At 38.3% G+C, this 14,914-nt stretch overlaps 1 protein-coding gene across 1 annotated transcript in view; it reads right to left on the bottom strand.

Annotated features, from left to right (window-relative positions):
* The window catches only part of KCNN1 (potassium calcium-activated channel subfamily N member 1), a 229,710-nt gene that overhangs the window by 48,368 nt on the left and 166,428 nt on the right, over positions 1 to 14,914 (bottom strand). Inside the window, exons 6-8 of the mRNA XM_040417469.1 lie at positions 8,113 to 8,254; positions 7,820 to 7,930; positions 1,621 to 1,748 (exon numbers count right to left, since the gene is read on the bottom strand). Of these exons, the coding sequence (XP_040273403.1) occupies positions 1,621 to 1,748; positions 7,820 to 7,930; positions 8,113 to 8,254 (381 nt within the window). The remainder of the gene's footprint in view (positions 1 to 1,620; positions 1,749 to 7,819; positions 7,931 to 8,112; positions 8,255 to 14,914) is intronic.

The following is a 14,914-nucleotide window of genomic DNA, read 5'->3' as shown; positions in this document are numbered from 1 at the left end:
TCTTCTCCCTATAACTTTATTTACTCCTAATCCCTAGCACTAATATATTTCTATTTTGTACTATTTTTGCAGCGATGATTTGATAAAGGTCTATCTGACCGAAACGTCTCCTCAAGCAATAGCAATGTTAAATGCTTCATCTATAACACATATGGAGATTTGTTCATAATTTTGATTTTTTTTTACTTCTTTCTTATTTCGAAATGATCTTTTTGATTACATTCCTGAGATACATACCTGTATGGTATAAAGGAGCATTCAAATTAAATCTCCCTTTGCATACTACTTTGAGAGTGCGAGGTTTCATTCAATTGGATCTCAATAGTCATAGGATCTCAACGCTTCCGTTTTGTCCCCCTCATTGTCAATGGGGACAAAACTGAACGGAATGAGACGGAATGCACCAGAATGCATTCCGTTCTGTTTGGCTGCGTCCCCATCACGGACAGAATAAAGCTGCAAGCAGCGTTTTTCTGTCCGCGATGTGGTGTGGAGCAAGACGGATCCGTCATGACACACAAGGTAAGTCAATGGTGGTGGATCTGTTTTCTTGGACACAAAAGAAAACGGATCTGCATCCCATTGACTTAAAATGGTTTTAGAGACAAATCCAGCAAAAACGCTGGTGTGAAAGTAGCCTGTTTACTGTGTGTATGCAGGGGCGGATTAGGAACTTAAAGTGTCTATGGAACAAAAACTAAAAGTAGCCCCATGTTGTAGACAGGTCCAAACTGTAACACAAGTAGGCAGTGACAATAGAAGTCGGTGGAGCCAGCAATACAACGGTGCAGCACAAAACACTGCCGTCCCCGCTGCAGTATTCAACTGTATCACACTCCTGAGACATTGGCCCACAGGGAAATTTCCCTGTATGGTCTATGGCCTATCCCTTTGTTTGCTACAGAGCTACAGCTGTCGTTCACATACATGCATACAGACTCTGCTGCACTGCATAGCATCAAGTAAAGAGACAGTACTCTTACTTATGTGAAGGAGCCAGCTAAAAAACCCAAATAATATATTTAAAAAAAGACCGATCATATTTTAATCATCATAGTTGTACTGGACACTGTACAACTGCACATTTTTTGCCAAAAAACTGGAAGTTAACGTGTACAAATCAGTGTATTTTAGTGCGTCACCTGTAGTGTATGTTTTGGCCGTAGATGTTGTATAATTGCATAATATGAGCTGGAATGTGATTTGTTTCTGTGAGTACCATCTGTCTGAACTAGGTTTCATACATACGAACAGTGCAAATGCCCTTGGCAAGCAGTCGGAAGTGTCTATCTTCTTTGATTTGCTGATTCTGTTGCAATGGTATTAAAAAAGGCTCTGCTAATAAATATCCTTATCTTTGGCTAAAAGCAGAGCACAAACTGTAGACCCCCTTGGCTTGCACAAGTTGTGAGAATCAGACCATGTGCAAATGGAAATTCAATGGTGGTCATCTACATATACAATATGATTACCCATGTGTTAATAGAATCCAATTTGTAATACCTCTGTTATTTTCTTTTGTACTACTTTATCTTCCTTTTTCCCTATCTGGTACCCTTATCGCCTTTGTCTCCCCTTGACTGACCTTTACTTCTTCCTTTCCCTTCTAGTCTCACTTACAGGTGAATTGCTTGCAGGAACTTGCGTTGATGCTTGCGTACTTTAGCATGATCGATTTTTCGTACAAGTTTTGTATATTTGTAAATGAGCCACGTTTCCCTGAGCACGTTGGCAGCTGCATTTTTCACCTAAGAAATAAATAGATAAAAAAAAGTCAAATACATTGAATGAATAGCATGCAGCAATACAGGAGCATGAAGTGGAAGAGGATTGGTGCAAAGTAAAAATACAGAAGAACATCGTAGAGTACTAAGGTGATTTGCATAACAGGTATTAATGTGGTGGGTAGAAGATAGTGAAAGAATAATTTCAAAGTCACTTTACCCCTCCAGCCACATGCTTCAGTCTGTCATTGTGCCTGATGGAATATTATATCTTTCATAACAACAAGGCTATTTTCTATAAGTACATTTGGCCCTGGAAACAAATGTTCTGCATTGAACCATTTATACTATAATCACTTTATCTATTGTAATTTATGAATCCCAGGTGGCTCAATGCGCCTTGCCATATATTACAGAAGAGAATATGGTTTGGAGACCTGTCTTGCTGCATAATTAATGTTCTCACCCTGATCTCTGATAAAAGAGAACAGAGGTTTATTAGACGATCACATCCGACCTGTTGACAGGAGTAGCGACTAGTCTAGTTGTTTTGTTCTTTATGTGAATCACATGGATGGCATTATTTGATAGAACATTATGGGGGTTATTATGTGTGCTTTAAAGGGGTTTTCTGAGACTAATATACTGATGGCCTATGCTACGGATAGGTCATCAGTATCTGATTGGTTGGGGTCTGACACCCGGGACCAGCACCGATCAGTTGTTTGAGAAGGCACCAGCACTCTTAGTAGCACAGTGACCTTCTCTCAGCTTTCCCTAAGCCAAGTGAGGTCACTTTCATTGGTCACATGCCAATGAGTGAATGAGGCTGAGCTGCAATGCCAAGCACAGCCACTATACATTGTATGGCGCTGTGCTTGGTGAGCTGTGAGAAGGCCGTGGTGCTCACAAGACCTGCAGCCTTCTCAAACAGCTTATCGGCGGGGGTCCCATTGATCAGATACTGATGACCTATTTAGAAGATAGATCATCAGTATATAAGTCTCAGAAAATCCTGTTAAAGGCAGTTGTCATTTGAGAATTATAAAACAAATGTGGCCACTATGGGGGAATTTATCATGCCCTGCACTCCAGAATTCTAGCTTCAAAAAGTTGCAAAATATAACTTATGCAAAATGTAATGACTTTCTGCATCTTGTTTGACCACTTCACATCTGGGCCATTTGCCCCCTTCCTGACCAGGCCTAATTTTGCAAATCTGACATATCTCACTTTATTACTACACAACAAGGTCTGCAGCTAGTATGGTCAAACGTGACCGGAATACTCAATAATTCAATACAACAACAACCAAGAGAGTATATATAATTCCATCAATATAAAATATATATTTATTGATCATTTTAAAAGAGTGTACAAAACACTGTCATAAACAACATAAAGTACGAGTTTCCAAAGTTGTAGTACCACATCTATAGCGTCAAATTACTTGTGCAATAAAGCCACATGCGTCATAGATCAATATAAAAGGGAAGACACAATGTGCGTGACTAAATGAACTGCAGGATATGGTAATCCTTGCTGAATTAAAGCGCACATGTGTCCATATACCTATCTAATTAAATATAAAGTGACTAATAGATAGACAACATCTAAGGTCTGTCAATACTTGATCTATGACGCATGTGGCTTTATTGCACAAGTAATTTGACGCTATAGATGTGGTACTACAACTTTGGAAACTCATACTTTATGTTGTTTATGACAGTGTTTTGTACACTCTTTTAAAATTATCAATAAATATATATTTTATATTGATGGAATTATATATACTCTCTTGGTTGTTGTTGTTGTTGTATATCTCACTTTATGTGGTAATAACTTTGGAATGCTTTTACTTATCCAAGCCATTCAGAGAATGTTTTCTCGTGACACATTGTACTTCATGCTAGACATAAATTTGAGTCAATATATTTCACCTTTATTTATGAAAAAATAAAAAATTTACCAAATATTTAAAAAAATTTGCAATTTTCAAAATTTATATTTCTCTGCTTTTAAAACAGAAAGTGATATCTCATAAAATATTTATTACTTAACATTCCCCATATGTCTACTTTATGTTGGCATCATTTTGGAAATGTCATTTTATTTTTTTAGGACGTTAGAAGGCTTAGAAGTTTAGAAGCAATTCTTCAAATTTTTAGGAAAATTGCCAAAACCCACTTTTTAAGGACCAGTTCAGGTCTGAAGTCACTTTGTGGGGCCTACATAGTGGATACCCCCATAAATGACCCCATTGTAGAAACTACACCCCTCAAGTTACTTAAAACTGATTTTACAAACTTTGTTAACCCTTTAGGCGTTCCACAAGAATTAAAGGAAAATGGAGATCAAATTTTTTTGGGCAGATTTTCCATTTTAATCCAATTTTTTCTTTAACACATCGAGGGTTAACAGCCAAACAAAACTCAATATTTATTACCTAGATTCTGCGGTTTACAGAAACACCCCACATGTGGTCATAAACTGCTGTATGGGCACACGGCAGGGCGCAGAAGAAAAGGAGCGCCGCATGGTTTTTAGATGCCATGTCCCATTTGAAGCCCCCTGATGCACCCTTATAGTAGAAACTCCCAAAAAGTGACCCCGTTTTGGAAACTAGGGGATAAAGTGCCAGTTTTAGGCCTCTTTCACACTACCGATTTTTTTTCCGTTTTGCGGGCCGTTTTTTGCGCTCCGTATACGGTCCGTAGACGGAACCATTCATTTCAATGGTTCCGCAAAAAAAAACGGAATGTACTCCGTATGCATTTCGTTTCCGTATTTCCGTTTTTCCATTCCATTGAAAGATAGAACATGTCCTATTATTGCCCGCAAATCACGTTCCGTGGCTCCATTCAAGTCAATGGGTCCGCCAAAAAAATTGCATCCGTATGTCTTCCGTATCCGTTCCGTTTTTGCGGAACCATATATTGAAAATGTTATGCCCAGCCCAATTTATTCTATGTAATTACTGTATACTGTATATGCCATACGGAAAAATGGAACGGAAAAATGGAACAGAAAAACGGAACGGAAACACAACGGAAACAAAAAAATGGAACAACGGATCAGTGAAAAACGGACTGCAAAACACTGAAAAAGCCATACGGTAGTGTGAAAGAGGCCTTATTGGTACTATTTTTGGGTACATATGATTTTTTGATCATTCATTATAACACTTTATGGGGCAAGGTGACCAAAAAATTGGTTGTTTTAGCACAGTTTTTATTTATTTATTTTTACAGCGTTCACCTGAGGGGTTCGGCAAGTGACATTTTTATAGAGCAGATCGTTACGGACATGGCGATACCTAATATGTATACTTTTTCTCATTTATTTAAGTTTTACACAATAATAGCATTTTTGAAACAATAAATTTATGTTTTAATAAGTCCATGTTCTGAGAGCTATAGATTTTTTTAATGATTTTCTTATCTAGGGGCTTTTTTCTTGCGGGATGAGGTGACGGTTTTATTGGTACCATTTTGTGGGACATACACCTTTTTGATCACTTGGTGTTGCACTTTTTGTGATGTAAGGTGACAAAAATGGCTTATTTTGACACAGTTTTTATTTTTTTACGGTTTTCACCCGAGGGGTTTGGTCATGTGATATTTTTATAGAGCTGGTTGTTATGGAAGCGGCGATACCTAATATGTATACTTTTTATTTCACTTTAACACAATAATAGTATTTTGTAAACCAAAAAAATTATGTTTTAGTGTCTCCATGTTCTGAGAGCTAAAGTTTTTTTGTTTTGAGCGATTTTCTTATGTAGAGGCTCATTTTTTGCAGAATGAGGTGACGGTTTTATTGGTACCATTTTGTGTGACATACGCCTTTTTGATCACTTGGTGCTGCACTTTTTGTGATGTAAGGTGACAAGAATAGCTTTTTTTTTACACAGTTTTTTTTTTATGGTGTTTATCGGACTGGGTAATACCAAATATGTCTATTTTTATAAATTTTTTCTATTTTTAACATTTTTTTTAATTCCTTACTTGGGGAATTTATTTATTTTTTACATGTGAAACCTTTTTTTTATTTTTTTATTTTAACACTTTATTTTTATATTTTTTATTTTACACTTTTCGTCCCCCATAAGGTCATACAAGACCTCTGGGGGACATTTAACTTCATATTTTTTTTTTCACTATTGATTTCTCCTGTAACTGGGGCGACATAGTAGCCCCCAGAGAGGCTGTACAACTGTATACTGTGCTGTACAGCCTCAGTGCATAGCGCTTCCTGCTCTGTATACACAGCGCTCGGTGAGCGCTGTGTATGCAGCGCTCTAGAAGGCAGGTACACCTGGGCACTGTCCCTGCCTTTTCTAAGAGTTGCCCTGCTGTCACTGACAGCGGACAACCCGATCTGCAGCTGCCATCTCTGAATGGACGTTTCAGAACGTCCATTCAGAGATGGAGAACCACCTCCCGGACGTTTAAAGTCAACGTGCGGACGGGAGGTGGTTAAAGATGTTCCAAATCTGATCAAACAACATGTGACATTTGATAAATTTGATGCAAGGTTTGCCAATGCATACTCAAGTAAAACTGACATCAAATATTACCCTTGTGATAAATTACCCCATATGACTAGTAAGATATGAGCACTACAGCTGCCATTCTATTGTGCTGCATCTAGTATATGGGACCCACTCAAAAGAGGCCACATTGGCGTGATGAGTGGCCTATGTATGTCGATTGAAAGTGCATGTTGGTTATAAATTATGCTTAGCAGCAATTAATTGGATTAATTATTGTGCAAATTAATTAGTTAGAATTGAAATTTGACCCAAATTTTGGAAAAAGTTCTGATTTCTTAGGATCATTTTTTTTTCCGAGAGACAGATTTCAAGGCATTTAAAGCACTTTCAATTTGGGTAGAATCGATTTGGACAAATCAGACTGAAACCATTTTAGGAAATTCACTCATCTCTACAATAGATCAGTGCATGACATGTGTATGTGCGATCCATTTCTTTTTTTCTCTACAGTCTGGTATATATTAATATATATCTCATACCGGCACTACAAAAATATATACCCTATTAATAAAACTATTATGCAAATAATTTTCTATGCCTATAAACTTACTGAGTACATTTGCATACCCCCTATAACCGATGTTATTATATAAGCACTACAGTTGGTACTATGAAAATATTCTACAGCTATTTATGTAATATGCACTGTCTACATAAATGCAAACTCAACTGGACTAGGCTGCACAGCACTACTGGGAAAGGCTCACAGCTTAGTAATGAACTGATGAATCAAGATAGGTAAGTTAATTGGGGCTATTAGGTGCCTTTCTAACATATAAGCACTGTACATTTATATAGAACCATATTCACTGCTAGCAATTTTGATCAGTGTGCTACGCAGTCTAAGGATACCCCTGCTTAAAGGGGTTGTCCATCTTTTTAGACTTTTTAAAATGTCAACCCCAGCCTACTGTACCTGTGGGAAAAACTTGCCCCTCACTTCCCACTTCCTGGCTCCCTTCACTGGTGTTTCAGTCCATCTGTAAAACTCTGGATGGACGTGGTCATGTATGCCACTTCAGTGAATGACTGGTTCAGCAGTAACCTGTTCCTAAGCGGCATATGACCCAACAATGATGTTCGACTTAAGAACACAACACTGATGAGGCCGGTCATTGGCTGCAGCAGCGCCCTAGATACCATCCATTTGGAAGTTTACAGACACAGACTGAAAGTCCAGTGAGGTGAGCCACGGTGTCTGAATGGAGCACTGGGGAGCAGGTGAGTATATTTTTTTCCCACAGGTATAGCAAGCTGCGGTTGAAATTTAAAAAAGTAAAAGTAAGACAAAGAAATTTAAGACAGACCTAGACAGGGTGGAATCTTGATTCAGACAAATTTTATTTTCTTTACATATTCTAAGTGAAAGGAGGCATGCACATGAGCTTAATATGAGGAAAACAAGCACAGGTATTGCATTCCTACTCCATTCTCTTCAGTATAGTATGCCTTTACATTCCTTCACTAGACTTGAAGGACACTACCATAGCATTTGCTCCCAATACCACCCGATTCCCATTTTTTTTCCACCACTTTGTACCCGCTTTGAAAGTTGTGTGTCCATCATAAAGTTGTGTACGTGTTTCTCAGCTTTGGTAAGCTCCAACTTTCTTGCAACAACAGCAACAACCAGAGCTGTGCAGCCTGCACCCTGTGGAAGGAAAGGACAGGCTCAATGCGCAGCATGGAACAAGAAAATAAACACTATAGAAAGAAAGACTCAAGAGACTCATGACTTAGGAGCAAGACAGACAAAAATAAAGAAAGGAGGATACACACAACGACAGTAGGACATGAACGTTGAGATATCTCTACACGTGGTCATTGTCTTACCATAATGCCTGTCAGCAGACAGACTCCCTTTCCGCAGTAAGTATTGGGCACCATGTCTCCATAGCCAATTGATAGGAACGTTATTGAAATGAGCCACATGGCACCCAGGAAGTTACTGGTTACCTCCTGTTTGTCATGGTACCTATTGGGGAGAAAAAAGTGAAAAGAGAAAGGAAATGAGCAGATCTAGGTTTAGGGGTTGTTTAGAATACAGGTCTTGACATGCAAAATTTTAGATGAACATATTTTAGGTTGGGGTAAGAAAAAATAAAAACATTGCCAACCTCAATCAGTGTCAAGGATAAAAAAACAAAAAACAAAAACAAAACACTACAACCAGGAGGACTTAAAGGCCCACTCTTCAAACTTTACACCTATAGTTGTTAAGGTTAGGACCCAAGTGAACTAATCATTTTATAAGTTTTCTCACTGATCAGCCATAGCCAAGATATGTATGTAAAGCGTGGGCGTATGAAAAATATATTTAGAATTATTTATTATTGCAGTCATGTGAAAAAATTAGGACACTCTTCAGATAATAATAGTATAATATATAATGTTGAATGTGGTGTGATATCACACACAAGTGATGGGCAATCAAACAGCTGATTTATATGGGTCAATCTGATATTGATAGCCCAATCTGAGAATAGGCTATCAATATTCTGAGTCTGGAAAACCCCTTTAAAGACTTAAATCCAAAACCAGATCATGCACAAGTGATTTGAATACACTTAGAGTGCATCTTAGAGGAACCTCACTTATTTGAAACTCAGACATTTAGTTCTAGAAGATCATGAGTTTACCATTAGAAAGAAGCTGCACACATAAGTTCTAGATGTCAGGTGTACTAGGGTGAATTTTTTTCTATCTAAATAAGACATCAAGCCAAAATCAGAGTTTGCAGATGAACAGCTGGACTCTTGGCAGATGAAGCAAAGATAGAGTTATCTGGCCAGCGCAACAGAAGAATTGTTTGGTAAAAACCAAAGACGGCATTTCACCAAAACTACCGGATACCAATTGTGAAGCATAATACCAACTGAAAGAGCGCAAAACATGACTGTATTTAAATATATAAGTAAGCTACAAAGAAGAAATGACTGTAAAAATCAGATCAATATTCCATCCATCCTGGAATTCAAAACAGTTTAAAAAATAAATAAATCCAAACCAGATTCCAAATATACAAATCTTTTACCTAGAAGGAAATTGCAGATCTGTAATGTTTAAATAAATTATTGCAAGCTCAATTTATTTTCTTAAAATTATATCATCTTCATCTTAAACTATTTTAATGAAGATCAAATATCAATATTCATTTTGAGTTAAAATATCTGAGGGGTGCCCTTGCTTTGTAACACGAGTCTCCCATAATACACATTTTTTTCTATATTGATATCATCTAATTACACTACACAAAATATGCTTCACAATGATCCATTTTAAAGAATAAAAGATATTAAATATATAGTTTTCATGTGTAATATGTTTGTATCTTGTTGAAGATAATCAATTGAAAGAACAATGCATCATAAATAAATGAAAGGGATCGGTAACATTCTAGAAAAATGATAGAGAATTATGATTAGTACACTTTGGTCCTAAACCAGTTTTCCTATACATAACATTTTTTAACAATTAACTAAAAAAAAGCATGAAAACTGGCATGCGCTTCTAACAAAAAAAAAAATGCATCGCAAAAACGCATTATAGAATCTCGGTACATTGGACTGAGCCTTTACACTCGCTCATGCTATCTGCATGCTTTTTACTCCCAGTAACATCTTTGGCATGAGCCATGAGCACAATGGGCAAAGGTACTTTAAACCTACCCCTCACATGCATGCCGCAGGCATGTGTCATGTAAGGGACATGCTTAAGCACACGGATGGTAGGCTGAACTGCATGCTGTAACCATCCAGGAACTTTCTTGCTTGCAAAAAGTTCCCTCATTCCCTCATAATGTGTCCATGTAATATCAGACCAGTTGCTATTAGCTGAGCTATTTGAGACTTCAAACACATTTATTTCAAAACAATATGGAGTCCTGTTATTCAAGATGGTAAGCAAAGGGTATTTTCATACTGGTACCAGACTGGCAGGGTCTGCTGATCAAGGCAAGTGAGATATGTGATGGGAGGAAATATTAATATAATGTTGTTAAATGTTTTACTAATTTATTTGATATTTATTATCCACTCGGCCCTCTATTCTACTTTTTGTGTCCTTTGTCAACTTGCCTACAGTATATACAAATGATTAATAAATGTTTGTAAATAGCCGTGTTTTTGCCTGCTACAAACAAGTTAAAGACCTCCGAGTTTTGCCCTATGTATATCCTTCAAATTTTACCAAAGCATTTATCATGCCCCCATTTAGTCCTAAAATAGAAACCATTTCTTTTTATTTGTCATGAAGAAGGACCCTTAAATCAAAGAGGTCTGAAACGCGTCACTTGTTGCACCTTGCTGTATGGAATTTTAAACCGCTGAAATAAAGAAGCCACGTATTCACACCTGACCTGAGCTGAGCTGGACTTCTCCTTCCTTTAAACCATTTCTTTTTATTGTTCTTGATCATATAAATGAAGCCCCAACATTCACTGCCACTGACTATATACAGGTGAAACTCGAAAAATTAGAATATCGTGCAAAAGTCCATTTATTTCAGTAATGCAAATTAAAAGGAATTGCATTAATGCGGGTTAAAATTAGAATTTTGCGAAAAGGTTCAATATTCTAGGCTCAAAGTGTCACACTCTAGTCAGCTAATTATTCCATACCCCCTGAGCAAAGGGCACCTCAAAATTGAGACTTTGGGGTTTCCTAAGCTGTAAAGCCATAATCATCCAAGTTATAACAAATAAAGGCTTAAAATATATCGCTTTCCATGTAATGAGTCTATCTCATATGTTAGTTTCACCTTTTAAGTTGCATTACTGAAATAAATGAACTTTGCACGATATTCTAATTTCTCGAGTTTCACCTGTAGTCAGCAAATGTCAAATTTACCATCTTTGCTTGATCTTTACATGTACTGTTTTACATTGTTACCTTAAAACCACCAACAAACTTGTTGAAAGATCTCTTATTCTTAGGATGCCTTCACAAAAGGCAGAATATTCTGCCAGAAAATCCACAACACCAAAACTTCCACCATGTTCTGCTACAAAATGCACTGCAGAATTAGTTTATCACAGGATAACATGATGGAAGTCTGGATGTTGCGGGTTTTCTGGCAGAATTTTCTGCCACATGTGAAAGCACCCTTAGGCGTCACTCACACTTCTTTTGTACAGTATATTTTATAAGTACTCATCAGATAAAACCAGCAATATAAGAGGGGGTGCAGATCTTTCCATTAGGGTACCAGCACATATTTCATCACATGTAACTACCACTGTGCACTCACCAGGAAATACCTAAAAGTTCATGGGATCTGGTGCAGAATTGCAGTTTGGGCTTCCTCTTTCCAGTGCAACTTCTGCCTCTAACTTCCAGCTGTATTAGTGCCAATGTTCATTCTAAGCCTCTGTTTCCCTGGTCATACGGTGCAGTAAAAGGGGTTAATGTCTGGTTGACTATGGCAGTGAAGGGGTATTGTCAGTATTCATCGTGGTCTGGAACACTGAGGAGATCAATTCCATTATCCATGATGGTCCTGGGCAGTGAAGGGTTTAATGTAAGAATCCCTGATGGTTTACGGCAATGAAGGAGTTAATGTCAGTATACCTGGTGGTCTAGGGCAGTAAATGGGTTCATTTCAGTATGTGTGGTGGTCTAAGGTGGTAAAGGGGTTAATGTGAGGAATTTTGGTGGTTTATGGAATTGAATGGGTTAATGTAGGGATCCCTGGTGTTCTAGCGCAGTGAACAGGTTAAGGTTATTGTAGCTATCCCTGATGGAGGGTGATGAAGAGGTTGATGCCAGTTTAGCTGATGGTGAATGGCAGTCAGAGGTTACAGTCTGTTACTGCCTTTGCTGTAGCTCCTTGTTTCTTCCTGTACTGATCATAAAAATGAGTGCAAGGTGGTAATAAAAAAGGACGGTGCCACTATATGCAGCTGGAGCCCATGATGTGGACAAACACTGAGCTGGCATGGTTTTAAGTTGGTGTGGTGGATTTCAAATGATTGTTAATTAGTGTCAGCCTTTTCTATCTAAAACTGCTTTTAACCTGAAGTAATAGTAATAAATTGACAATAAACATTTGAAAACCACAACAATTTGATGGTCTGATTGAGGTCCCATAACCGAAAATTGTTAACCGCCATATTGTATTGCATTGCATAAAATCTAACCCAAATCACATTGACCATGCTGAGTATCCTTGCAATATTGATGGGTTGGTAACCTACTGCAAGCACCGCAGAATATATCCAGAGTGCTGTGTATTCCATGAGTTTTAGTTTTTCTCTGTTTATGTTCATCTCCTCATGGTTTTGGTTTACTGTGTGTATGAGGCCTTATAATATATTCCTGTGTAGTAAGCTGAGTACATAATGATGTCCTGCTGTGGATGGGATATTATCTGATTACCCTACTGAGGCTGGAAACACAGATGCAATCTTTGTGGCATGTTTTTGAAGCAGCTTTTTGAGCCAAAGCCAAAAAGATCCCAAAAGAAGGAAATGTATACATATTCTTGTATAGCTAAAAAAAAATCCATATCAGAAACTGACAAAAAGACTGCATTTTGTAACTCCAACCTATACTTGGCCATACACAGGGGTGTAACCTAGAACCGACTGCCCCACAGCAAATTTACAATGCACCCGTCCCTGAAGAAACCCCACTCTTCCTGTGCAACCCTACTGCAGCTAGTCAAGATAACCTTCTCAGACTAGGTCATTGTATATAATGTATTTGTATAAAGGCTCATGCACACAAACGTATTTCCGTGGCCATTCCCTTTTTTTTGCGCAGCGTATGCGGAACCATTCATTTCAATGAGTGCAAAAAAAAAAAAAAGGTACTCCGTGTGCATTCCGTTTCCGTTCCGCAAAAAAATAGAACATGTCCTATTATTATCCGCATTACGGACAACGATAGTTCTGTTCTATTAGGGGCCAGCTGTTCCGTTCCGCAAAATACGGAATGCACACGGACATCATCCATATTTTTTTGTGGATCCGTTTTTTTGCGGACCGAAAAATACATACGGCCGTGTGCATGAGGCCTAATACTGTTGAGGGGATCCTGACAATAAATTTTTCCATTCCTTCTCCCAGGAAGGCCCCTCCTGAGTTCGGGCCCTGCAGCAACACTTCCCCTGCTTTCGCTATAGCTATGCCCCTGGCGATACACATGGGATAATAGTTATCTCTCCTGACCCTCCCATATATATTATGTAATGAATAAGAAAGAAGAAATCTGCTGTTCAACACCTCCAACAGTGGCTTATGTACATGAAAACAAAAAAGGGCAATTGAAATACAACATGCTCAATCCTTATTTTACCCAACATCAGCCTGAAGAGTGTCAGGAGGCCTCATATACAGTACAATAGATGGTCAGTTGAAATTTGTGTGGCCTGCGTAGATCTAATGTATATGACCAGCTTAAAGGGGTTGTCTGGCCTAGGAGATGACAACCCCAATGACAGAATATTAAAAAAAAAAAAAAAAAAAACACTCTGTATCTGCACCCCCATTCCCGACTACTTCCAGTCTCTGCCATATTGGAAGTGGCTTAGTCCTGTGACTGCTGCAGCCAGTCGCTGGCCTCAGCAGTCAGATGTGTAATGTGCCATAAAAGCACATGTGACAAATGAGGCTAGTGATTGGCTGCAGAGGCTGCAAGACTAAGCCACTTCTGGTCTAGCAGGCACCAGAATCAGCTGGGAATAGAGCAGCAATGCAGAAACAACAGATGACTGTATTTTTTTTTATCAATTCTCTTTTTATTGAAGAAAGAAATCATACATTCCACAGATACATATTCATATAACATTGAAGCAACATCACACAATCAAACTGTAATTGGGAGAGATCCAGCACTTTCTGGTTGCCTTATTTCAGAATGATGACCTGGTCCTGCCTCTAAGGTCAGAGATGGAGGAAGGTAATTGATATACAAGTGTCATACATCTCTACTAAATAAACTCAAAAAATGTGATGGAAGAGAAAAGTGGTGGGAATGGAGGGTATCACAAGGGGGGCAAAAGTGAAGGGAGGAGAACTAGCGAAGATGTCTTCTTGTAGGTAGGTACTGGTAATGCAAGCGCTGGTCAGAACTGTTAGAGATAATGTTTTGTAATGTTTGGTAACTTCAGTGGTCTAATAAATCTAGAGTTCCATCAGGGACTAGATAAAGCTACTCAAAAATGTATATAGAAATATGGTCTAGTGGACACCTAGAAAAAGATGTCATACGGGCAAAGACCTAATCACATTTGACAATAGTGGGGGAGAGCTATTATTTAAACTCTCTATAGACTTTCCAGGGGCCTCAGATCTTCAAGAATCTAGTCCGTGTGTTCGTTTCCCAATGAGCTAGCTCCTCAAAGCGATATATCTGGTCTACTTTATCTATCCAGGATGATGTGGTGGGAGCAGAGCTGTTGCTCCAAAGGTATGGGATGAGTAAACGAGCAGCTGCAATAAGCATTGTGGGGAGGTCATGGCTGGATGGGGTGATGGTCGTATTCGGGCACCATAACAGATTTAATTTGGGGTCTAGAGAAATTTTTGTACCGCAAATTTGATTTATTGCTGAGCACATTTCCACCCAAAAAGGTTTTATTTTTGGACAGTTCCACCAAATGTGGGAGAGGGAGCCCACTTCCGTAGAGATATAGC

Source organism: Bufo bufo, chromosome 2 (assembly GCF_905171765.1).
Source record: "Bufo bufo chromosome 2, aBufBuf1.1, whole genome shotgun sequence".
In the NCBI taxonomy this organism is placed as follows: domain Eukaryota; kingdom Metazoa; phylum Chordata; class Amphibia; order Anura; family Bufonidae; genus Bufo; species Bufo bufo.
This window is presented reverse-complemented; position numbering and strand designations above follow the sequence as displayed.